Source organism: Salmo salar, chromosome ssa08, assembly GCF_905237065.1.
Source record: "Salmo salar chromosome ssa08, Ssal_v3.1, whole genome shotgun sequence".
Taxonomy (NCBI): domain Eukaryota; kingdom Metazoa; phylum Chordata; class Actinopteri; order Salmoniformes; family Salmonidae; genus Salmo; species Salmo salar.
The window spans coordinates 15,367,419-15,394,506 of NC_059449.1; the positions used below are offsets into that span (position 1 = coordinate 15,367,419).

The 27,088-nt window shown below is 43.5% G+C and overlaps 2 protein-coding genes across 11 annotated transcripts in view; both read left to right on the plus strand.

Moving 5' to 3' along the window:
- The first annotated feature begins 1,045 nt into the window (after positions 1 to 1,045).
- Positions 1,046 to 20,826, plus strand: LOC106610266 (general vesicular transport factor p115). Of its 9 annotated transcripts, XM_045722821.1 has the most exons (28): positions 1,046 to 1,314; positions 3,675 to 3,761; positions 5,063 to 5,127; positions 5,333 to 5,409; positions 5,784 to 5,795; positions 6,052 to 6,105; positions 7,101 to 7,201; positions 7,457 to 7,559; positions 7,850 to 7,905; positions 8,170 to 8,290; positions 8,537 to 8,715; positions 8,900 to 9,040; positions 9,190 to 9,278; positions 9,370 to 9,524; positions 9,754 to 9,959; positions 11,075 to 11,095; positions 11,631 to 11,645; positions 13,211 to 13,321; positions 13,677 to 13,795; positions 14,870 to 15,051; positions 15,291 to 15,412; positions 16,291 to 16,429; positions 16,697 to 16,881; positions 17,164 to 17,232; positions 17,335 to 17,433; positions 17,648 to 17,752; positions 18,543 to 18,758; positions 19,096 to 20,826. In XM_045722821.1, exons 1-28 carry the CDS (start codon positions 1,243 to 1,245, stop codon positions 19,189 to 19,191), a joined length of 2,997 nt encoding a protein of 998 aa, XP_045578777.1. In that variant the 5' UTR covers positions 1,046 to 1,242; the 3' UTR covers positions 19,192 to 20,826. The 9 variants fall into 9 exon arrangements, with proteins under 9 accessions (XP_045578777.1, XP_045578779.1, XP_045578781.1 ...); XM_045722823.1 differs by lacking the exon at positions 11,631 to 11,645; XM_045722825.1 differs by lacking the exon at positions 6,052 to 6,105.
- Positions 20,827 to 23,479: 2,653 nt separating this feature from the next.
- LOC106610255 (coronin-2B) overlaps positions 23,480 to 27,088 on the plus strand; it is a 50,873-nt gene continuing 47,264 nt past the window's right edge. Inside the window, exon 1 of one of the 2 annotated variants that reach the window (XM_045722830.1) lies at positions 23,480 to 24,017. In XM_045722830.1, the coding sequence (XP_045578786.1) occupies positions 24,003 to 24,017 (15 nt within the window). In that variant the 5' untranslated portion in view covers positions 23,480 to 24,002. The remainder of the gene's footprint in view (positions 24,018 to 27,088) is intronic. The other variant, XM_045722832.1, reaches the window with a different exon arrangement.

Here is a 27,088-nt window from a genome sequence, read left to right on the forward strand (position 1 = left end):
CTGCACATTTAGATTTTTTATCCAGGTGTCTGGCTGGAACAGATGTGTATTGGCATGTTATAATTACCCTCAGAGTACAACAACACCTGACTCAAACTCATAGCTACCAGACATTTCCATCATTATATTGTGCAAAAGAGATTGTGATAAGTAGGGTCTGGTCTGGGGCAATTTGTCTAAATAAAAAGGTAAGTTCTATCTCACACTCGCTCTCTCTCTGACACGTGTGCGTGTATGTGTGTGATTTTTGATTTGTGCATTTTTTTTGCATGGAAAAAGGGCATGTTTGATACCTTATTTGTTTCTTTACGTATCTGTCTTTTAATTAATGTGAATGTTTTGAAAATAATCGTGTATATATAGATAAAATACACACATTTCTGCACATTTCGATTTTTTTATCCAGGTGTCTGGCTGGAACAGATGTGTATTAGCATGTTATAATTACCCATCTGAGTACAATAACACCTGACTCAAACTCATAGCTACCAGACAGTTCCATCATTATATTGCGCAAAAGAGATTGTGATAAGTAAGCTCAAATGATAAGTAGGGTCTGGTTTGGGGCAATTTATCAAAATATAAAGGTTAACTCTATCTCAGTCTCTGTCTCTGACATGTGAGAGAAAGAGAGAGTGTCTGAGAGAGAAAGGCCATCAGATGCAACATGGGTTGCATACCAAACAGGTCCCACTGTTCAGCTGGTCCCTATTGTGGACAGCATCTAGGTTAAATGGAAATTATATAAGCAGATAATATAAGCAGGCTACACCCGTTATATAAGCAGATCATTATGTTCAAAAATGAACACAGAAGAAAAAAATACAGGTGCAGGAATCTTCTCTTTTCTTGATTTGTGATTTTTGTTGGCATGGAAAGAAGGGCATGTTTGATACCTTATTTGTTTCTTTACGTATCTGTCTTTTAATTTATGTGAATGTTTTGAAAATAATCGTATATAGAATACACACATTTTACATAAGTGGCGGTGTGGTAGAATCTCATTTTCCTTAAAAAAATTAGGCACTTGTCCTCTGATCAGCCACGTAGCGCCACGTCTCGACGCTTGCGCATTGGCTAAATGTCACTCAATTTCCGGGGTCGGTCCAATAGGTTGTGTACAGTGTAAAAATCAACATTTAGGCGCTTTTACATTATTACACAAGACCCATCACGGCAGAAACCATTTCAAAGTTTCTTTAAGACTGTTGGAATTGCGAACAAATCCCCAAGAGGACGTCGATGACAATGAATTTCTTCAGGGGAGTGATGGGTGGACAACCCGCGGGGCCACAGCCGACTGGAGCGGAGACGGTGAGAAACGAAACTCGTCTAGCATGCTAGGCTAACAAGTTAGCTAATGTCACAAACACACACAACCTGGTGGACCGAAACTTAGGACAAGTGTGTGTGTAACTAATAGTTACCAGACACGCAAAAGAGTTAACTTTCACGTTTTCCAGGCTGAAAGACCGGTGTAGGCCTTGTAACAGTGCACTCACTTTACGACCAGTTTCACGAGCACAGACACAATGTGTCAATCAATACAGTGATTGACGCAAACATTTCTGCAGAGCTAGCTAGCTAAGCTGCTTAGCCTAATTGGCACAGGATAACAATTGAACAATTGAACGTGTGTAGCCTGCTCATATTCTTGATCTATCAGCGTTTTAGGGAAGAAAACGCTTGACATGACCGGCTGCCACTAAATGAGCAGATGTCTTCGTAAGTGATAGTTTACATGCTTTGCGTCCATCCAACTGTTTACTGTCATCTGGGAGAGACTATATGGCTACTTGGATTGCAGTTCACAAACCAAAAATACAGCCAAATTCCACGTGAATCCATTGGTTGTGAATGGATCTCTGCTGGGAGGGGCTGCTGACAGTGACATATTTAAGTCCCTTAACCCTTGCCGAACAAGAGAATGTGTGTGACATCTCAGGCCACTATCAAAAGAGGGCATTTCAATCTGAATGGTGCATATCAATTAGTAATAGATATAAATCTCTGTAATCAATCAATCAATAAAATCTATTTTTACAGAAGCAGATTTCACTAAGGGCTTATACAGAAACCCAGCCTAAAACCCCAAAGAGAAACCAATGCAGATGTAGAAGCACGGTGGCAAGAAAAAACTCCCTAGAAAGACAGGAACCTAGGTAGAAACCTTGAGGTACCAGGCTCTGAGGGTTGGCCAGTCCTCTTCTCGCTGTGGCGGGTGGAGATTATAGAGCACATGGCCATTAAGACCAGAATGTTCTACAAGATGTTCATAGATGACCAGCAGGGTCACATAATAATCACAGTGGTTGTAGAGGGTCTAACAAGTCAGCACCTCATGAGTAAATGCCAGTTGGCTTTTCATAGCCGAGCATTGCGGTTGAGACAACAGGTGCAGTAGAGAAGGAGGGAGGGAGACAGCCTATAGGGAGGAGGTCAAAGACCCAGCAGTGTGGTGCCAGGACCACAACCTCTCCCTCAACGCCAGCAAGACAAAGGAGCTGATCGTGGACTACAGGAAACGAAGGGCCGAGCACGCCCCCATTCACATCAACAGGGCTGATTTAAGCATTTCACCGAATACAAATACCTGTTGTATTCGGCACATGTGACTAATACAATTTGATAGGGGATACCTAGTCAGTTGCACAAGTGAATCCATTCATTTAACCCAACTACTCTGAGTCAGAGAAGTACAGGGGGCTGGCATAGTCGACATCCACGTCATCGGCAGCAGTTGTTGGGAGTTAACTGCCTTGCCTAAGGTCAGAACGGCTGATTTAAAAAAAAATTTTTATTATTTATTTATTTTTCTCCACGTTGCTGGCAAAAAAACCGCGACCTTTCACTTGCTGGCCCAACGCTCTTAACCACTAGGCTACCTACCACCCCATGCAACCATGTACTGATACATAGGCTTACATCCACTGCAGATTCAGGACAATGTGTTCAATCGAAGTTCAGCCAAATCAAATGTTATTTGTCCCATGCTTCGTAAACAACAGGTGTAGACTAACAGTGAAGTGCTTACTCACGGCCCTTCCCAACAATGTAGAGAGAAAGAAAATAATAGAAAAGCAGTAACATGTAATAATTGATACACAATGAGTAGCGATAACTTGGCTCTATACACGGGGTACCAGTACCGATTTGATGTGCAGGGGTACGAGGTAATTAATGTAGATATGTACATATACCTAGGAATAAAGTGACTAGGTAATAGGATGGCAGTGTGTGTGTGATGAGTCAAAAAAGTTAGTGCAAAAAGGGTCAATGCAGATAGTCCTGGTAGCTATTGGTTAACTATTTAGAAGTCTTATGGTTTGAGGGTCGAAGCTGGTCAGGGTCCTGTTGGTTCCAGACTTGGTGCATCGGTACCGCTTGCCGTGCAGTAGAACAGTCTATGACTTAGGTGGCTGGAGTGGAGTCTGACAATTTTTAGGGCCTTCCTGTGACACCGCCTGGTATAGAGGTCCTGGATGGCAGGAAACTTGGCCCCAGTGATGTACTGGGCCATTCGCACTACCCTCTGTAGTGCCTTGCAGTCAGAGGCCGAGCAGTTGCCATACCAGGCGGTGTTGCAACCAGTCAGGATGCTCTCCATGGTGCAGCTGTAGATCCTTTCCCTTAACATGTTGTGTTAACCATGAATTATTTTGATTGAACCACAGATCCATAAGCTGTGTGACCGCGTGGCCTCCTCCACACTCCTGGAGGACCGCAGGGACGCTGTCCGAGCCCTTAAATCGCTCTCAAAGGTAGGAGACAATTGCATTACACTAATCTCTATAGTTACACCACTGTTATGCTGATGCACCATTGTTGTCATGATTGTACCATTGTTACACTGACAATTGTTACTCATTATTGATAAATGCATGTTAAAGCATTGAGGCTGCAGAGGCCGATTATGATGAGCCTAGGCCTTATCTAAATATTAGCTTTTCTCCTGTGCATTGTTTTAAGTGAACATCGCTGGAGTTCTCTTTTGATGTTCGTTATCTTGTGAGCAGGGACACATCCCCTTATCACCCCTCACTCTGCGTACACATCCTCATGCGTACACATCCTCAGGCTCTATCTAAACAGTCTGGGATGGGGCCCAGTCTCAATCCTCTTAAATCACCTCATTATTTCGCTGCCTTTCCTCCATACACTGATCAGGAAAGACCGACTGGGGAAAGGTAATGTAGGAATTCATGGGTTGCTCCTCTGTCACTTGGTCGCATCGTTGCCATTGTTATCAACATTTTACAGATGACGCAGCATATTGATGTCTGACAGATGGTTGTCTTTCTGAACGGGGGCTAATGACTTTTTTTGGGTCAAATTTAAAAATGAACGTTCCAAACGCTATTGTGACAATGTGCAACCCATGAATAAGGAGGGTGCCTATTGGTTGGCTCCGTGCGTTCACTGCTCCAGTTCTCTTTAAAAAAGCAATGTTGAGGAAAATAAGACAATTATTGACATGCAGCCTTGCTGAAAACCTGACTCCTTCCCTCAGTCCCTACTCTCTACTGTATTAAAGGTCTAGAGACCTCTAGGCCATAACTGACTGACTGGCCACTAGCTGCCTCGTCAACCATGAGTAATGAGTTTATCAGGCATGAATAAAGGGTTTAGGGGCATGGGGTCACACACAGACACAGACCAGGGAAAAACAAAGCTAGCCAGAGAAACAGACCAGCTTGAGCTGGGAGTTGTTGAATTGCATTAGCTCTGTTTGTCCCCAGTAGATTCTACTCAACGTTGAGGGGTAACTAATCACACAGGTTTGTCTTATCACATCAGAGATGGCACAAAGCAAACCACTGTTCTGTTATTTAACTCTGCTTTCAGAATGTATTATACTTCTGCCTAAGGTCATGTGTGGAGCTAAAACGTGTGTTGTTCATGCAGACACGGGCGGTATATCAACAGTTAGGGGGAGCACTGGGGCAAAACAGGCATAGCTTTGAGTTAAAGCAAAGGTCATATCCTCTCTGGTCCATGGGCTGCCTAGGGGGAAACAATCACTTTCTGTTCTCCTGACTTGATTGTTGGTTTTGATTTGTAGAAATATCGCTTGGAAGTTGGCACTCAGGCTATGGACCACCTGGTTCACATACTGCAAACTGACAGGTATGTTTTGTGTGTGTGTTTATGATTAAGAGCTTTATACGTATCCCTTGCCCTATGCTCCTCGTTAGCACATTGTAAACGTGTGGTGGGGTGATTTAAGGCGAGCGTTTTCTATGGTGCTCGGTCGTTGCTAAGAGTACTTAATATTTAGGGGACGAAAGCAGTGCTTGTTGTGTTGACATCCTACCCCTCCCATTTTCTGCAGGTCGGACTCTGAAATCCTTGGCTACGCTTTGGACACACTCTATAATATTATCTGCAACGACGAAGAGGAGGAACAAGGTGTTTAGGTGTTAAAAACCTAGTCCTCTTCTACAGAGGGTTGTGAACAGGCCCCAGAACTGTCAATAATTTAGTATTTTGTCATAGAGCAGAGCCTCTATTTTTAACTGCATGTTCAAAAACACTCTTCCTTTTTGGGAAAAATGCTTTTGAATGACAACAAGCAAGCCCTGGCCTAGTAACCATTGCATGTGTAATTGAGTTCAATTACTGCCAATTAATTGGACTTCAAATCAAAATGGACCCTGTCGTCCTCTTCCACACTCACCCCATTTTTCTCTCTCTCTCTCTCTCTCTCTCTCTCTCTCGATGTTAATTGCAATGTATGTAAAGATTGTCATCTCTCTCTTCTCTTCCATGTTATAACTCTACAGACGAATCTGAAGGTAAAACTCTTGTTTGTGCATGACGTCCCCCCCCCCCAACCACTAGCGACGCTTCTTGTAAATGATATGCATCGTTCTTCTCCGCGGGTTGTTTTGATTTCTAGCTCTCCTGTGGTGCACAGTAGGTTGTTAGTCTGAAATGCAGTGCTTTGGCAGAGCCCATTAACAAACACTAGGGCTATATTTGTATTGTGTACGAGTCGAATCGTCTGACTTGGATGGGGCTTAAATCTCTTGCACTCCCCCCTTCTTACAGACATGGCGGCCGCACCCCCTCTCTCAGGGAAGCATAAGAACGTGCCTGTGTCTGGTCAGTACTAGTACTGTAGACTAACTAGCCCACAGAAACCTCACGGTGTGGTGACTCTTACTAGTCAACTGAACTAACCTCACTAAAACGTGTTGGAATGGGAAGTATGGTTTAATACAGTAATGACTGGGTGGTAGTAACATGTCACTAATAGCACTCCTACCTCAGCCTCTCTCCTGTCCTGCAGCGTTTCTCTTCCCATTGCTCTTCTTGTTTTCCTCACAATTAGCATATCTAGTCAAACGCACATCACTCTGCACAGGATGTTGGGACGAAGAGGTTTTGATTCCAAAAGAAGAATGTTAGATTCCAAAAGCATCCTCTTCCTCACAGTTGTACATTTTAAACCATGTTCACTGTGGTGAGGTTATTCTAGTATTACAGAACGTCTCATTATCTGGTTGTTCTTGATGTGAAATATTATATTTAGCCTAGAACCCTAGATGATTGAGTGTGTTGTCTATAATGCGCTGCTCCAGTACTTTTGTGTGCTTTTAGACTGGATGGGAACCAATTCACCGTGCCCTACCACCTCCCCTCTCGCTAACTCCTCTCCCCCTACCCCCCTCTGGTGCTAGCCTACCTCAACCCACAACCATCAACACCCCTATCCCAATTACCCCCTCCATCTCTCCCCCTGTCTGTCTTTCTCTGAAGCCTGTTCATGAGTAGGATGAGGACCTGGAGTTTTTCCTGCCAGGTCACATGGTCAGGAGGACAAACTCCTGGTCCTATTCATGAGGGTCAGTCTGAACTAGGTACTGCACAGATTCACGAATCATTCCTTAATAAAGATCTATTCATACTCGGGCTCAAGTAATTTCTAGATCAAAACATCGGTGTAGTGCCCAGGTGAGATTGATCTCTGTGAACAAGCATTATTCTATGGCTCCCTCCAGCCTTGCCTATGTATAGTAGCCATGTCTCGGGGCTACTTCCCGCCTAACATGGCACACCCAGAGGTCTTTAAACCTTGTGACCTTTGACCTTTTCAGATGAGAACGCCCAGAAGCAGGAAGAAGACCTGGGAGTCCTGTTCACTGACAAGTTCCTCGGCGACTCTGAGAACGTGACACTTCTACTGACTCTGTTAGAGGTAAACAGACCAGAGACCCAAACATCTACTTTGTGTCTTTTATGAAAGCTAGTAGTCTCTAACCCATGGTCTCGGTGTTAACTAGACCTGGAGACCCATTGTGCGTGGTGGTTTTCAGACCAGCTGGTTTCAGATTTAAGCATAAGCCTAAAATCTGCACTGCTTATATACAGGATTACAAGGATGTAATTGATTTCCCACCATGCCTGTGACACTGACTCCCTGCCTGTGACGATGACTCCCTGCCTGTTTCAGGAGTTTGACTTCCACGTGCGGTGGCCCGGAGTGAAGCTGCTCACCGCTCTGTTGAAGAACCAGTGTAACCAGGTCCAGGGCGTCATCCTGGTCAGCCCAATGGGTGAGTCCTCTAACAAATGACCTGGAATCAGCTGCTGCTGAATTGTCTGACATCAGCCCACACCAACAACTGACCCAAAATGAGCTGTTGTGATTTGATTTATCCTCTCAATCTTTTTTCTCTCTCACTGGTGAAGTAGTATGACAAGACGTGTTAGTCTTGTCTATTTCTTTCCCTAGAGTATATGACTAATTAGCGTACTTGACCATTAGTGGAGTTATTTTCTGACTGATTTGCCTGGCTGCTCTCTGAGTTGTATGTTGTTAATGGTCCGTCTCTCTCCCCTGCAGGTGTTTCTAGACTGATGGACCTATTAGCTGACTCCAGAGAAGTCATCCGTAATGATGTGAGTACTGATTGCTGCTTCAGATGGTCTTCAGTAGTAAGACCGTAAAGCCACAGGAACAAGCTAGTCTGCTAGTTTATCTTTCTGCTGATACAAGACATTGGGCCGGTTTCCCAGACACAGATGAAGCCTTCGACTAAAAAAAGCACGTCTTGTTTCTGGGAAACCGTCCCAAAATCATACGAGCTGGTCTTATACCTGGGCTTGTTGTTTCTCTGGATATATGATCACTACATCAGAGCTACTTTGATCGTATTCCCTCAGGGTCTGCTGTTGCTGCAGCAGCTGACCAAAGGCAACGCGGCCATCCAGAAGATCGTGGCGTTTGAGAACGCTTTCGAGCGTCTCCTAGATATCATAACAGAGGAGGGCAGCAGTGATGGAGGTAAAGTCGAGTGGAGGAGTACTGCCATATATACACTCAAGCTAATTGGCAATCAATGAATCCATTTCTTAATAGATTACATTTGATTTAAAATTACATATTTCAGCCAACATCCACCCTCCATACTTGCACTCTAGAAAATTGGCAATGAATCCATTTCTTAATAAATACAATTTTATGTGATGAAATCAAAAATCTTCATACATTTCTTGACAGAAATCCACCCTCCACCTTCTCTCTGTCCAGGTATCGTAGTGGAGGACTGTCTCCTGCTGCTCGTCAACCTGCTGAAGAACAACAGCTCCAACCAGAACTTCTTCAAGGAGGGCTCCTACATCCAGAGGATGAAGCCCTGGTTCGAGGTGGGAGACGACAACTCTGGCTGGTCCGCCCAGAAGGTCACCAACCTCCACCTCATGCTGCAGGTAGGACTCAGCACACCACAGTCCTGATGGTACGTTAAATTCAGGGAGAAGGGGAGTTTTGAGCCCTGAGCAGTTGACAGAGCAGTTCACTGTGCCACGCATGGCCAGGATTGGGGGCGGTTGTGGTGTAGAGTATGTTGACCGTAGCACTGTGTCTCATCTCTCCATCTCTTCTCTGGTCCAGTTGGTGCGAGTCATGGTCTCCCCAGTCAACTCTCCTGGAGCCACCAGTAGTTGTCAGAAGTCAATGTACCAGTGTGGCCTGCTGCAGCAGCTCTGCACCATCCTCATGGCCACTGGCGTGCCTGCTGACATACTCACTGAGGTAACGTAGGAGAGGACTGTTGGACTGGACCAAAAAGGCTTCGCTTCCTTTTCATTCTACTCATTGTGTTAGATCAGTGATTACTGTTGTTCATACTGATGCGTGCTTTGTGTTTGTACCACTATGTCACTCTTTCTTTCTCCTCTCAGACCATCAACACTGTATCGGAGGTGATCCGCGGCTCACAGATCAACCAGGACTACTTTGCATCTGTCAACGCTCCCTCCAACCCCCCAAGGTGAGTTCCCCCCAGACAGAGGACTGTAATCAGTTATAGCACAGCCACAGAGTGAAGGTCATCTCTAAAAACGGTTATCCCCTGATTCCAGACCTGCCATAGTGGTGCTGCTGATGTCCATGGTCAACGAGAGGCAGCCGTTCGTGCTGCGCTGTGCCGTTCTCTACTGCTTCCAGTGTTTTCTCTACAAGAACCAGAAGGGCCAGGGAGAGATCGTAGCCACCCTACTGCCCTCCACCATCGACGGTCAGTTCAGTTGCACTGAACCTCTATACTGAATGTGTTATTACAAAGCTATGACCACACTGTACAGCTGTAGATGGCATATAATAAAATGTTACTTATGACTAATATACTGTAGGTTATTTGCTTATTATTTTCTAGTGGAAAAATGTAGTGGAACGGAGGCATAAATAATCTACATATATCTATTATTTAATTCCCCCTCCCTCCGGCTCTCTCTCTCCCTCCCCAGCCAACTCTATCTCGGCGGGCCAGCTGTTGTGCGGGGGCCTGTTCTCAGCTGACTCCCTGTCTAACTGGTGTGCTGCAGTGGCCCTGGCCCACGCCCTGCAGGACAACCTGACCCAGAAAGAGCAGCTCCTCCGGGTGCAGCTGGCCACCAGCCTGGGCAAGCCCCCCGTCTCCCTGCTGCAGCAGTGCACCAACATCCTCTCACAGGTACACCACATAGACAGATAGACAGGCTAACATGCTTTGTGAGGGGAGCGGTCAGACTGGACCAAAGGGTTAGCACCATAGCGGGAGAGTTGTAGGTGTAGCTGATCAATAAATATTAGTTTGAAAACTAAAAGTGCCATTTTGAAAGTCTTATTAGTGAAACATAAGCAACAGAGGGGTGATTTGAAAGGTGTCTCTGTCTGGTTGAAAGGTGTCTCTGTCTGGTTGAAAGGTGTCTCTGTCTGGTTGAAAGGTGTCTCTGTCTGGTTGAAAGGTGTCTCTGTCTGGTTGAAAGGTGTCTCTGTCTGGTTGAAAGGTGTCTCTGTCTGGTTGAAAGGTGTCTCTGTCTGGTTGAAAGGTGTCTCTGTCTGGTTGAAAGGTGTCTCTGTCTGGTTGAAAGGTGTCTCTGTCTGGTTGAACGGTGTCTCTGTCTGGTTGAACGGTGTCTCTGTCTGGTTGAAAGGTGTCTCTGTCTGGTTGAAAGGTGTCTCTGTCTGGTTGAAAGGTGTCTCTGTCTGGTTGAAAGGTGTCTCTGTCTGGTTGAACGGTGTCTCTGTCTGGTTGAACGGTGTCTCTGTCTGGTTGAAAGGTGTCTCTGTCTGGTTGAAAGGTGTCTCTGTCTGGTTGAAAGGTGTCTCTGTCTGGTTGAAAGGTGTCTCTGTCTGGTTGAAAGGTGTCTCTGTCTGGTTGAAAGGTGTCTCTGTCTGGTTGAAAGGTGTCTCTGTCTGGTTGAAAGGTGTCTCTGTCTGGTTGAAAGGTGTCTCTGTCTGGTTGAAAGGTGTCTCTGTCTGGTTGAAAGGTGTCTCTGTCTGGTTGAAAGGTGTCTCTGTCTGGTTGAAAGGTGTCTCTGTCTGGTTGAAAGGTGTCTCTGTCTGGTTGAAAATATTGCCTTAGATTCAAATAGTTGATCATTTGTCACTCCAGGTTTTCAGGTCACCTTTGTCATGGTATGGCTCCCAAATGGCACCCTATTCCCTTTACAGTGCACTACCTTTGAATAGGCTGTCATTTGGGACCCGACCACAGTAGTGGGGAGTGGTTCTCAGACAGTCAACCTGTTGCTTGTGTGTGAAGTTGCCAAGTGTCACGTAAGGAAGGTTGTTGTGGTTTTGCAGGGGGATAAGATCGACCGGAGGGTGAGTATCTGGGGTGTGGGCAGCACCTGTCTGTCATGGTTTGGCTTTGGCATCAGCAGGATCCTTCTATATGTTCCTTACGTTGGGGGTTATGTTTTGGCTTTCCTGTTTTGTTGTGTTTTGGTGCCTCCAGCCCTCTTTGTGTTTGCCTATCTCACCTGTTTGTCGAGTTCTATATTGGTACTGACCCTTCCCCCCCAACTCCCATAAGCCCGTGCTTTGACTCTTGACCCCCTTGCTGTGTCCGTTCTATGGGGACTTGACTGTCCTGGACGGATGCAGCAACCACTGCGGAACTCTGTCTGTTCCTCTATTGATCTGTTGTGAGAGGGGTTACTGACATTATTATTTTCACCACTGGTGTTTCTCCTCCTGTACTCTAGGTGGCAGCACTATCCGTTATAAAACTTAGCGTTTCACCCGGGGCCAAAGATTCTCCAATTAACTATTGTGATCATTTGTGTTCCCCCTTTTTTCTCCTCCTGCCCCCCTTTCTCAAACATTTGGTGTTTTTTGCATTACGTCACCATTGGAGGCGAAATCTGAAAAGGTGATTTACTTATGGTTTGATAGTATGCCATGTCATCCTTACTATTTATAGTCACTTACTGACCTCCATTTGGAATGAACCCACTTTCCTTTCTCACACCCTTCATCGCCCTCACAACAGGAGAGGTCTGCATTGCCTCCCAAATGGCACGCTTTTCCTTTTATAGTACACAGCCCAGGGCTCTGGTCAAAAGTAGTGCGCTATATAGGGAATATGGTGCCTTTCGGCACACAAACATGCCTGAACTATGCAGTTTACGTGCGGTAACTTAATAGTGCCCATCACTCACTGCATATCATTAAGCCAACAAACCTTTTTTCATTATTCCCATGACCATGCATGGATACTGTAAAGCCACTTTATTATTATCATTATTATCTGTTTCTCTTTTGTGGTCGCCATTCCTAAAGACTCACTACACAGAGGCTTTAGCTTTGCATGTGTTGTCAGCTACATTTAGCAGCTGTGCGTTAGCTTGATATCTTAGTTATTTTTGTATGTGAATGTCTAAGTAGTCATATTTGGGCTCTTGTGGATTGTGTAGAGGATGACGAATGTGCCAATATTCTATTATATTCCTTCCATGCAGTCACATTTTCATCAGTCCTGTTGTATCACCTGCTTAGCTAAGCTGCAGAGGAGTTGCATCATCCTTTTGTGGTGCAGGTAGTGATGGTAACCAAGGCCGTTGCTATAGTAACATATTGTTGAACACTTAAGGGTCCTGAAAGAGTTGTTTTTAACAGGATCTGAACTAACTCGGGTCATCCTATGAAATTCACTGCATGGTTGACCTAACCTAACCCTGGTTTATTAATAATGTTCATTTTTAGATTTTGTTCCTTTGTATTTGAATAACTTTATTAGTTACTAACGGTCTGCATTGAAGTCACTAACGTGGTACTCTTGAAACATTTATAACATGGTATTTCCTGCATAACTGCTAGATACAATGTTGTTTTTCCCAACAGAACTCAAAAGGGAAAAATACAATTCAAAAGTTGACCATGTGCCAACAAAATTGCATTTTTATTGTAGCTACCAGCACACAATGTTCCTAATTTCAGTGTCCGTGACATCAAGTTATATTGTAAAGTTCCTATTCAACCTTAAATGTCTGTTGGGAATAGTTTAGAAATATCAGTTCATTTTGTTGGCCCTTAAAATGCTGTTTTATTTGGTTGGTTTAAATCAAACGTGTCGTCCGGAGATATTCAGGAGACTGATTAATTGGACAAAAGGAGACGCAATGACAAGTTGTCTAAACCAGGAAAAATAAGACATCCCTCATTATAATGTGGGGGGACAGACGTTTGAATTGAACCCAGCTAAATGAATTTACTCTCCATGTTGAGGAGGAGTTCTGTTCTGACACAGAGACCAGGATGTGGTCCAGCACGAGACTAAACCTTACATGAGTCGTGTTTTACTGAGTGGTTGAAGTCCTGGATCCCAGGCCATCAACAGGCTCTGTACACAATGTTCATGTTCAATACCTTTTACTCACCCCTATTTGTGAGTGTGTTTCTTAAGACTTTGTGTGTGTGTGTGCGTCTCATCCACAGGGCAGTAAAGTGCAGACGCGGGTCGGTCTACTCATGCTGTTGTGTACCTGGATCAGTAACTGTCCCATCGCCGTCACACACTTCCTGCACAACCAGGAGAACGTCCCCTTCGTATCCTCCTTCAATAAACCAAGTAGCTCAACATCACTGTTCTATTGTACTTCCTTTTACTCTGATGGCTGGAATATCAACTATTAGCCTGTTAGTGCAGTCTGTCGTATAACTAACTCCTCTCTGTGTTCGTTCACCACATACAGGATAGTGATGGATATTGCATACATTGTTGCATGGATGTTTGTGAGGCCCTATGTCTTGTGTTGCTAAGAGAATAAGAGAGATCAACGCTACACGGGGGATGCCAATGTATGCACGAGTGCATTGTTTCATTGAAAATTGTCTTGAGAAAGGCCTTGTTGCCATTAAATCCCCTATGTTGCTGTGACCCTTGACCCCTGGTGCCCTGTAGCTGACAGGTCAGATCTCCGAGAACCTGGGGGAGGATGAGAGGCTGGTGCAGGGCCTGTGTGCCCTCCTACTGGGTATCTGCATCTACTACAACGACAACTCTCTGGAGAACTACACCAAGTAGGACATTTAACTACGACCCTCATAATAACTACGCCAAGTAGGACATCTAACTACGACCCTCATAATAACTACGCCAAGTAGGACATCTAACTACGACCCTCATAATAACTACACCAAGTAGGACATCTAACTACGACCCTCATAATAACTACACCAAGTAGGACATCTAACTACGACCCTCATAATAACTACACCAAGTAGGACATCTAACTACGACCCTCATAATAACTACGCCAAGTAGGACATCTAACTACGACCCTCATAATAACTACACCAAGTAGGACATCTAACTACGACCCTCATAATAACTACACCAAGTAGGACATCTAACTACGACCCTCATAATAACTACACCAAGTAGGACATCTAACTACGACCCTCATAATAACTACACCAAGTAGGACATCTAACTGCGACCCTCATAATAACTACACCAAGTAGGACATCTAACTGCGACCCTCATAATAACTACACCAAGTAGGACATCTAACTACGACCCTCATAATAACTACACCAAGTAGGACATCTAACTGCGACCCTCATAATAACTACACCAAGTAGGACATCTAACTGCGACCCTTGTACTACTTGGTGTAGTTATATCTAACTACGACCCTCATAACTACACCAAGTAGAACGTTCTAACCCTCATACTAATGCATCCTCTTTCACTCTCATAACCGCAGTGAGAACTAGATCAAGTATGACATCTGCTACCCAAATATTAACGCGTACCCTCTCATACTAGGCCCGGGTTCAAATAGTATTTTCAAATGCTTGTTTGATTGAACTTGGAACCAATATTAGAATAGCTTCAAAAGTCCAAACCCTATTTGAGCCCGGGTTCTCTCATACACACAGCCTTTCTACACCTCGTCACTCTACACCAGCAGTTACAGCACACAGTGATGCCACTACAATGAGAACAAGAACTATGAGCTGCCAGATTCAGAGGGGTTGATATAAATGCGGAAGACGCATGTCTGTTGAATGCGTTCAGCTGTGCAACTGACTAGGTATCCCCCTTTTCCTTCCCTTCATGCTAACCCTGCCTGTCTTGTCTTCCCCCAGAGAGAAGCTGAAGCAGCTGATCGAGAAGCGCATTGGGAAGGAGAACTTTGTGGAGAAGCTGGGCTTCGTCACTAAACACGAGCTGTACTCCCGCGCTGCACAGAAGCCCCAGCCCGTCTTCCCCTCCCCTGAACAGATGCTGTTCGACCACGAGTTCACCAAGCTGGTCAAAGAACTGGAAGGTTGGCAAAAGTAACCTCCATTTAACCATAACCTAACCGAAATACAACCACAACCTCAAGCATTTCGATGCACCTGCGATAACATCTTCAAATCAGTGTACGCAACCAATGAACTTTGATTTGACCCTAAGCCAAGTACAACCAGAACCACAAATCAAAACTCTGTTTGTGTTGGTGTCTTCTTTTCTCTTCTCTTGGGTGGTTTCACCACTGTTAATTGTGTGTGTGTCCGTCCACAGGTGTGATAACGAAAGCGGTCCACAAGACGAGCGAGGAGGAGAAGAAGGAGGAGGAGGTGAAGAAGACTCTGGAGCAACACGACAGCATCGTCATCCAGTACAAAGATCTCATCAGAGATCAGGTAACTGGCCTCACACTGTTAGGCGTAACGCTGAAACGGATGCCCGGTTTCTGTTCTAAAATCTTCATTAGCACGTTGCACCTTCACTTTTTGTATTCTTTTGAGCGTGGATTAAATGAATCATACTATAACCCCTCCTTGGGTTATTCCTTGTCATGGTTTTGAGTGCGAGTACTTTTTGAACCCTACAGATATTTTCTGTCCGACACACCTGCCGCCTTTCATTCTAGTCTGTCCGCAAACCCACATACTGGCTTTCTACACACACACACACGCATCAGAAACCGACTCGCCATGCTTTCAAGCATCACAAGTTTATATACACCCTCTACACTCAAAGGCCGCTTGCATTCAAAATGCATTTTTCCCCCTGTGTTTTATATCATATTTTACAACAGCTGATGAAACTAACACTGTATAAGTGTGAAAACGTTTGATCAGTGTTATTTCCTGGTTTCCTGGTTGAAAATGCAGTCTGCACAGGACCTTCTAATCAGCAGCTTTGCATGGGCGGTAGTTTTGGCTTGCCTGGTGACATCACCAGGCGCTAACTTATATTGTTTAATAGAGCAATAACAAAGAGTTCCAAACCTCTCTGCCAATAACAGCTAGTTTTCAGTTTTCCAAACCACACTCGGACTACTCCCAGACAGTCCTCGCTAAATTCTTGCTTGAGAAATCGTTTTTTTTTGCTAAAAAGCTATTTTTGTCCATTTTAATGGAAAACTATTACAGTAAGGTACACTCGCCGGGCCACAACCACACAACCCATTTCATAAAATATTCAACGGACCTATCCCGTTACCCTGAAAGGTCTAGTTGTGTGTTTTGGCCAATGTCTCTTGTCATTAAAGAAGTGTCTGTCATCTCTCAACCAGGACACCCAGATCCAGGAGCTGAGGGAGCAGGTTTCCACCCTGTCTCTGAACAGTGAACAGATGCACAACCAGATCATACAGCAGCAGTCCCAGATCCAGCAACACAAAGACCAGTACAACATCCTCAAGCTGAAACTAGGTACTGTAGGATAACCTGGTATTACACAGTGAAAAAATGGCACCTCAATCCATTGGAAAACAAGAGAGCAACATCGTTCTTGGCTAAATTGCTAATGATTGGGGGGGGGTTAGGCACATGGAATTGTTCATAGTGGCACATGGAATTGACACAGTCTATAATGGTAGTGGAAACTGAGACGTATTACTGATGCAGACTTGTTGCGACTGCACTTGCTGATTTATAAATAGGATTGTAGATGTGATAATGACTGTGTGTTGTGTCCAGGTAAAGACAGCCAGGGTCTGTCCTCCAGCCAGGGTCTGTCCTCCAGCCAGGGAGAGGGAGCTCACGTTAACGGGCTCCACTCAGAGGAGCTGAGCCAGCTCAGAGAGGAGGTGGAGGAGCTCCGCAGACAACACACACTACAACACACACAGCTCAGTGACAAGGACTCACTCATCAACACACTGGTGTGTGTTTGGGGGGGGGTGAATCACATATCAGAAAAATGTCTTTGGGTTATCCCTCCCTGTGTGGATGAGTTCTGTATAAATGTCATGTATCATGGATGTTACTGGAACTGGACAAGATGGACCTGAAGAATGACCGACTGATTTAATGATCTTTTGTGTGTTAGTAGATCTGAATGGTGGTTGATGATATCTGAGTGCTGCTTTATCATTTCAGATAGGACGTCTCAGCCGTTGACCACTTCCTGTTGTAATAGTTGTAATGGTTGTGATGTCTTGTAGCGGTGCGGGGCAGCAGCACAGACAGCAGAAGGTGGAGCGGGAGGGTCCGACAACACAGATCTTCTCGGGGTAAGACCCAACCACAGACAGGACATGTGTAGAACAGACATGAGTATAGTTACATAGAGATATTATACTGATGATGGAGTTACTGCTGGTTGTTCCCACCAGGAGGTGGAGTCGTTGAGGAGTCGTGTCCAGGCTCAGTGTGCAGAGATCAGCCAGCTGCAGACAGAGAGACAGGAGCTCATCAGGAGAGCTGAGGCCGTGGTGAGAACTCAGACCCAGCCATCACCGTGTCTTGAGACGTCTTAAGGCTGTTACATACAAACATGGTCTTTCACACTTTACTCCAACCCCCCCCAGAAAGTTCTTTGGTCCATATTTTCCATTTTGGTATGCATTAATGTATATGTTATGACCACTGCACTTAGTACAGAGAGGTAACTAGTCTCTCTATCGCTCTCACTTCCCCCTCTATCAGTCCTCGGCCCCGGCCTCCAGCAGTGAGAGCTCGGCAGACACAGTTAAAGTATCTGAACTGGAGAGCAGGCTGGCTGCTCAGACCACCGAGACAGAGAGACTTAAGGTACTGGACTATCACCACCTCACATCTCTGTAGGTAGCTGCTGTCTGTTCAGAAGTGAGCAGCATTCAGATACAAATGTATTGAACAGGGGTACTCCACTCTTACCCTACAAGATTCTGAACCTGCTGGTTTTCTGTTCTACCTCTTAATTACACCCACCTTGTGTCCCAGGTCTAAATCAGTCTCTGATTAGAGGGGAACAATGAAAAAATGCAGTGGAGCTGTTTTCAAGGTCCAGAGTTGAGTTTGAGGAGTATAGAACAACCTGATGGTCTGTTTTGTAGACTAGAGGGTCATGTCAGCTCTATACTTACATTGCATTTCTATCTGCAACATTCTGGATGTTTCACCTCGCTGAATAAACTTCTCGTGTTAGCCTGACTCCAGGGCTGCCTTACACCCAATTCTGATCTTTTTTCCACTAATCGGTCTTTTGACCAATCACATCAGATCTTTTTCAGAGCTGATCTGATTGGTGAAAAAACCAGTTAGTGAGACAAAGATCAGAATTGGGCTTCCTGTGATATCAGCCCATTAGTAACTGACTCGTGACTGTTACCAGCTAAATGTGAGCTGAGACGTTGTGAAACCTCTCAATTATTCAACATCTTAAGTATGACCTTCATGTATGTGACATCCCCTTCCTCTCTCTAACGCTAGTGAAGAAAAAAACCATCATCTGATGCAGTTGAATTATTAATGTTTTTGGTCAGACAGCCATGTTGAAGCCATGCCCTTCCTTGTTAGCTGTCCTACCTCTCTCTCACCTTGCTCTCTTCTCCCCCTCCAGGAGGAGTGTCGGGGCCTGAGGGAGGGCCATGCGGGGCTGGAGCAGCAGTTGGCGTCGGCCCAGAGCACGGTGGCCATCGAGCAGACGGAGAAGACCAAGCTGCAGCAGGAGGTGCAGGAGTCCAAGAAGGAGCAGGACGACCTCCTCATGCTGCTGGCCGACCAGGACCAGAAGATCCTCAACCTCAAGCAACGTCTCAGAGACCTGGGAGAGACGGTAGGAGAAACCATCTGTTCCTATTGTAGATCTAGACCGTGTTCTCAAACTACAGAGGAAGATCCTCCGCCTCAGAGGTTCAAAGGTTTAGGTTATTATTGTGGTTTTAGTGGAGGTAGATCATGTTAGGTTAGTTGGCTGTTGTGAGGTTTTAGATTAAGCTAATATTTAATATTTCATTGTTACATGTAGGGCTGGTTTCCTGGAGAGCTGTGATAAGTCATTCTGCCTGTGTAGTAGTTGAATGAATGAGGACATAACTTGTCGTCCTAACCAGCTAGCCCTACTGTCCCTGTACTCCCTGTGCCCTAGTTAGAATGTGACCCTCTCCTCACAGATTGAAGACGAAGATGAGCTAGACGCCAGGGACCAATTCGGTGAAGATGACGACGACGACGATGATGAGGAGGAGGATGAAGAGAACAATGACTAGAGAGTTCTAGAGGGATGGAAATCTGGTAGACTAAAGGCAACAAAGACATTGCTGCATTAGCCATGTTGTTCTAATACACTATTAGAAAAATGGAAGAATGGGACTAGATGGATTGCTCTCTCTATCGCTCCAACCCACCATGCTACCTTCTTCTTTACTCCACCCCTCCCTTCATCCCTCGATCGCGTCATCCATTTTAATGTCTAGATCATTTTATTACAAGATGGTGACAAAGATCCCCCCCCCTTCCAAAGAAATGACTTTCTCAGTGTGTTCATCTCTGCCATCTTCTACCACATAAACAGCCCAGAGAGACACTTCTTCATGCATTTCAAGCCTCTTTGTTTCTGCTACGGTAGCGCCATGTTAGGCCTATGCAGTTATCGATTCAATAACCAGGCTTAGTTTCGACTTTACCACACAATGTCGTCACTCTGAAGAACGAGCGCAATTAGAGAAAATAATGGACGGCAAAGACGGACGGATGTACGGACACCAAGCAGTCGGACGAACGGATGCCTCTTTCGTGGTAACTGCACTGTAGGGTCCTTGAGGCTCAACTTCCTCGATTGCCCGCCCCCCCCCAATTTATCTGTGTATACACTCTCCCTCTTGGCACCAGTTCAGTTCAATATGTTCAATATGTTCAGTCAGTGTTCTATCAGAACTGTTTCCAATATGAGTTTGACCCCTCAGCTACAGTACTGCTCTGCAATATGCTGCAAAGTTCGCTGATGATAGAAAAAGATGTAAAAGAGATATTTTTGCAACTTTTATGTCAAGTCCTGACCTGACATCCAGCTTCTCTGTGTGATTGTTGTGTAATTTATGAGCCACATTGAAATGAATAAAATTATCTATGAATCTGTACAGCTTGTAGGAATACTTGTGAATACTTACTATACACTTTGACTAAATCTGTTTCATAGTTGAAAACACAAGAGGAATTTTCCATTTCACTTTTTATGTAATTTCAATGGTGGTGTTAACTTAAGAAGTAGCTGAACTTTTTAAACCAACATTTCACATTTAAACCAACTAAACTACTAAAGTAGCTCTATAAACCCACAGGGCTGGTTTCTGCCTGTTATTTTAAAGACTTAAAAGTTTCCTCATATTTTTGCCTATTGGTTGTATACATATTACATTAGCCTTATACCTAGGTGAATTCTTTGTGTGAAGACATACTGATTCTGAATAGAGACATTTGACCGTAATTGTTGATATAAGAAATATTGACCATCCATCTGGGTTCCGCTTTGGAACTTTTGGTGTTTGACGAATGAGATGTAAAAATGTATTTCACTTTATAGCTCTAATGAATTTCACAGTTTTGGTGTGAAGCGCTTTAGTAAAATTATAAACTAGGAGAAAATAGCCTGAAATCCAAATTGATGTGCTCTGTTTCCCTATTGAGCATATCAGTTACGATTGCGGGCTAAAAGAAACACTACAGTACTTCAATATTTGGAATATGGAGTTTCTATCGCATTACTAGGGAAAGAATTGAAAATAATTAGCTTTTGCAATATTGAATTTCAGTCACAATGACATCCAAATCTAAACCCCTAATTTGAACAGTGCCATTGTTTGTGTCTGGTATCTGCATAAAGTTTCAGTTTTTGATTAACTGCACCTTTGTTTCCTTGTTTGTTTCTTCCTTGTTTTCCTTGGTTGGTAAGATGCATATATATTGGTAAGATACAATATATATATTGTTTAATTTACAGTATTGGACCGCACAGATTCATTAGAATACCACATCCTTCATGCCTCACATTTTCAGTTGATTGGCACATCATTAGGGTAATTTCATATAGGATGACCTCATCCGGCCTTAACCCATTAGTATTTCAGTTGATTGACAGACAATTCTTAATTTCATATGGGGAAACTTCATCCAGACTATCAGTATTTCAAATATTGTCCCACAAAGTGAGGGGAATGCTTCCTGGAAGGCAGATAATACAATCTGGTTCTGGTGAAGCACCAGAGGCTGTCTACTCTGCTCCTCCTATTCTGTAAATACCTTACCTGCCATGTTTCCACAGCGCTGGGCCCAGTTACCAAGGTAGGCAGCAGGCACACTCCCTGACTTTCCATCCCATTGACTCTGAGGGCTGGGTGAATGTAGCAGAGACACACACACATATATATTACACACAGGCTGAGGTTGTGACAGTAGTACTGTATCTTCTCTGCAGAATGATTTTTATTATGGCGGGAGAGCAGTAGGTAACAAGATAACAAAGGATTCAGGTCTGCACAGTGTGCTACATTTACAGTGTTTTCATAATATCCAAGAAAAATGTATAGTCCGAACTGTGTAGTCGTAAAACGGTAATGTAGGAGGGAACAAGTTGATGTGGAACACATTTTAGAATGGAAACTGTTCAAGGACAGAGGTGATATTATACAGGTTCATATGTTTGCCCTCTCTTAAACTGTACTGTATCAGTTTTAATTAAATGAATAGAAGAACTATGGTTATGTAATAAGCTTATTGTAGTGTGAGCGTCATACCCCCCCAGTCTTTGAGACAGCAAAGGCCTAGATTTGAAGGTCTTTTTAAAGTTGTTCCAAATATCATAGGAAGATTGTTCTTATTTTACTTTCCTTGACAAATGGTCTGCATGCAGCAGAGTCCTGGTTCAACCCTTCAAATTATAGTGTTGATTAGGGGAAGGTAATGCCAACTAAATCATGTTCAAGAAATACACAAATGACACCCCTGCTTTTTGTGAAAGTGTGAAAAAGGACACGTATCATTTTCAAATGTTCTATCTGTGAATTATGACATTCGCTACACTGGATATTCCATACCTTAGGCTGTCGGTAAATCATATGTAATGCCCTACGTATCATAGCACTTGGGTATATTTTTATGACAAGAAACATTACTCTCTCTACAGTAGAGAGACTAAGTTCAGCCGTGATGCTACAGAGAGACCTTTTAAATCGAAAAGGATTGTGCAGTATGAACCCAAGAACACACCCAATAAATATGACGTCATTATGAATGTGTTCCTGTGAGGTAGGTGTTCCATGTTGAGTTATTGGCTGTTACTGAGCATGACACTACCATTCATAGTTTGTATAGCCCATAATGTCATCCACTTGGAATAACATGCATGGCTGTTGAGAATTAAATGTTCATGCACAGTAACACACAAAAATCCATATTTGAGCATGTGTGTGTACAATGTGCCCCGCTGACAACAACACACAAGTGATGAGCACTTCTCCTACCTACATGAGATGTTCTCAGACACATGGGACAAGATAATGATAACCCATACACGTGTTCTAGGTCTAGTCTGTGAGGGTTGTTCCCTGCTTTAGACTACCTACCTATTATCACCCTATTCTTTGAAATGTTCCCTTCAGTGTTCTCTCCTTCTGTTCATAAATCATCATGACGTTACAGTGTACCTCCACTTGGGGGAGACAAAGCTTCTCCAGCGCGTCACTTGTTTGTTTAACATGGATTAGGATGACGGATGTAAACAATACAGTATGAATGACTGTTACATCAAATAAGATTGTGACGATTATTTATTTGTAAGAGACGCTTGAGTAACCAGGTCTGTAATTCTATCAATTGTATAGTTGCAGATGTTTAATTATTTTTAAAATGCATTTGCCTTATTACAAAGGAACATCGACGGCAGCATAATATTTCTGACCTTGTTACAATTACATTGAAAGTCATATTTTATTGCACATTTTCTAGTGGCTAAATTTGTATTTGTATTTATTAGAATCTCCATTAGCTGTTGCCAAGGCAGCAACTAATCGTCCTGGGGTCCAGCAAAATGAAGGCAGTTATACAATTTGAAAAACATTACAATACATTCACAACACATTAAGTGTGTGCCCTCAGGCCACTACTCTACCACCACATATCTACAACACAAAATCCATGTGTACGTGTGTGTTTAGTGCGTATGTTAAATGACTCAAATAAGTGCCGTATAGGGCCCAGGCACATATGTTGTGGGTTGGAAGACATCACTGTAACTGGTGCCAGTATCCAGCCAGCATTGACCCATATAAGGGAATTACCTTACAGCAAATACTTTTTAGACGCTTCAATGGATTATATGCACCATTATCATCCTGTAGCGCGCGTATGCCAACCCATTTAAAGTCTACAAAGCGCGTTCCAAGGAAATTACGCATATGTTAATAGATTTAATGGTGTTATTGTAGTGGTGCTCTCTACTTGAGCGTGAACATATTGCTTAGCAGCCTGTCATTGTTTTAAATATCAATGGCACTGTGAGGTCACAGCTACGTCGCATCCATAGGGACCGTTCCACGAGCTCTATGCGTCAATAAAGGGGTCCTTTTTGGTCACGGTGGACCGAGCATGACCACGACTTTGGGACTGTTTTCCAGAGGACCAGACGACTGGGAGAACTACAATAGCAACCCCACTCTTTGTGGGAGAGAGCCCCCCTCCTCGGCTCTGAACATCGCTCTTTCCACTCCACCCCTCCTAGGTTGGGTCTCGCAGAGCTTTACCTCGCCTGTCGATTTTTTTTCATCACTGCGGTGAGTGTGTGTGTATGTGTGTGTGTGTGTGTGTGGGAAGTCTGTGAGCTCACACAGAAATACCCTTATGGTAACCGCCTCAGTCATACAGCTGACATGTAAATCGACTTGCCAGCCGGCTATCAAAACCGAGCCAGACATTGAAGACATACGGCAAATGAAGACACCCGCCGCAGGAGAAGCACTCCACCATCCATCCAACTCTGCAGTTCAGTCCTCTCCGGAAAATCTTTCCACCTGCCGACACGTCTTATATGACCGTCTCAAAGGTAAGAAGTTGCTACATTGTATCTACGGCTCTTGTATCTACCGCTTCTTGATAACAACTAATGTTACCAGCGGCTCACGCTACAAATATGAATGTGGTTGTTCCATTAATATCGTAACCTAGCCTCAATATTGTTTTGAAGGACGGTTTATTTAGCTTGACTGACCGCGTGGCTATGTCCACAGCACTGCCATGCGGCTGGCTGTACGTAAGGTACTCACTCCTGTAATGTAGAACTTAAATGAACACAAATGTATGATTAACTAGCTACCAAATTGACAACAATATACGCATTTTACGGTATGTTTCAGGGTGCATTAAAGGGATTGGCAGGCGGTGTTACGGAGCACCCAGGTATCGCTTTCAGGGCGTTTTACTGTACTACTGGTGCCTTCATCAGTTCGCCAGAGATGGTGTACGATGGCTCCATAGTGTTACACAGAGGAAGACGTAAACAAACTTGAAGGCAACATACTTGGTGTTTTGAAGCATGGTTTTAATGCTGAACATATGTGTAGGCTAGTGGTGGGATGGAACCTGGACTTGTCTCCTCACTCACGGCCTCTCCCTCTGTATGAAAGTGTAGTTAGTTAGTTATAAGGCATGGTATGAACCAAGTCTCCACTTGTTTAACCCAAGTGTAATATTTAGGCTTAAAAGTAGGCTACAATAGTAACCCATGCATTATAAGAGAACCGCATGTCTACTAGTTTGTCTTGTAAAGGACAAACTGACAAGTATTTTGCTTAATTTACTGAGTTTAGAGTTTTTTGGGGGTGATGAGATGTTGGTGAGGCAATCCAATTAGATACTGTAGTGATGTATACATGTTATAGTCTTTCAGGCTGAAGGGAAGACTTGCCAAATAATGCATTAGGAAAATGTATATTATCGCCTGAGATGGTGAAGAACACTTTTGTAGCTAGAATAAGTTTAAAATCCTTGATTAAAAAAATCATCTCCTTACAGCCAATATTGAAGAAAGGTGAGGAACACGAGGATAAAGATTAGAACAGGGTTTCCCAAACTCGTGCACGTTTTGGTTTCTGCGCTAGCACTACACAGCTGATTCAACTAACCTACTCATCATCAAGCTTTGATCATTTCAATCAGCTGTGTAGTTTTAGGGCAAAAACCAAAACGTGCCCCCATTTGGGTCCCCAGGACCGAGTTTGGGAAACGCTGGGCTAAAGGGAAGACTATTGAACGCCTGAGGAAAAATGAGGATAATGACTAGAACGTCATGTCTAGCAGCAGACAGTTAATCAGTCCTATCCTCAGTTGGCCGATAGTTATAACCAAACATTGGTTAATAATGGAAGGTGTAGGTCACAATACATGTAGCCTGGTGGATAGAAACACACTTGTAGTATTTTTCACACTCAGTGAAATCTCTGCCGCCAATGCTTTAAAGCTGGGCCATAAACCGCTGGCCCATATCTGTGTCATGTTATTACTAAGACAGTCAACAGATGCTGGAGATTCTCTATTGCGTCTCAAATGGCACCCTATTACCTATATAGTAGTGCACTACTTTTGATCAGGGCCAATAGGGCTCTGGTCAAAAGTAGTGCATTATTGGGAATAGGGTGCACATTTTTGTCTTTCACACCCGTCCACACTGCCCGTTTATTAACCGTAGCCTCTATGCCACAGGGTTGTGACTGGTTGCGATGCCTTTTTGTACGGTGCTTGTTACACCGTTTGGCATTCTGGATAGCTCACTCTTGGCTGAGACGCTGGGTTTTTCTGTCGAATGCTTGACATGCCAAAAAATAGTACATTCAAACAAGTTGTTATTTAGGTTATATTCTGACAAAAATAGTGGTCAAGCTTATGTCTGGTCAAATAAATTTGACCTGACATATGTACAGTCATGTATAATATTTACAATTTTACAGTAAGTATGTAAACCGAATATGTGACCCATATTCAAGTTATTTACTGTAATACTGCTGATAGAAGTCAATAGAAGGACCATGCAGCAAAGTACGGCAACTATATTGTAGCAGGAGGTATCAAAGTCCTCACTGTAAGAGCTCTCTTGATTGGAGGCGTGGCCCTGTGCAAACATGGCCTTGAACCTGAGTGCTTTGTAGCTTACTTACATTTGATTGACAGATACAATCTCAGAGAAAACATGGGACCTAGGCTAGCTAGCATACATCACTCACTGTTGAGTAACTGAAATAGGAAATTATTTATGTTCTGTGTTGTGAAATCCAGAACTACGTTAAATGACGTTTCCCTGACTACCGGTATGCACAGACACACATATATATATATATATATATATATATATATATATATATATATATATATATATTTATTTTTTATTTTTTTGTTGTTGAAAATTTAACCTTTATTTAACTAGGCAAGTCAGTTAACCTTTTATGGACAGAGGAACGCTCACCAATATCCAATGGTAGAGCATGGCGCGAAATACAAATACCTCAAAAATGCTATAACTTCAATTTCTCAAACATATGACTATTTTACACCATTTTAAAGACAAGACTCTCGTTAATCTAACCACATTGTCCGATTTCAAAAAGGCTTTACAGCGAAAGCAAAACATTAGATTATGTCAGGAGAGTACCCTGCCAAAAATAATCACACAGCCATTTTCAAAGCAAGCATATATGTCACAAAAACCAAAACCACAGCTAAATGCAGCACTAACCTTTGATGATCTTCATCAGATGACAACCCTAGGACATTATGTTATACAGTACATGCATGTTTTGTTCAATCAAGTTCATATTTATATCAAAAACCAGCTTTTTACATTAGCATGTGATGTTCAGAACTAGCATACCCACCGCAAACTTCCGGTGAATTTACTAAATTACTCATGATAAACGTTCACAAAATACATAACAATTATTTTAAGAATTATAGATACAGAACTCCTTTATGCAATCGCAGTGTCAGATTTTAAAATAGCTTTTCGGCGAAAGCACATTTTGCAATATTCTGAGTAGATAGCCCGGCCATCACGGCTAGCTATTTTGACACCCACCAAGTTTGGAACAACCTAAACTCAGAATTACTATTAGAATAGTTGGATTA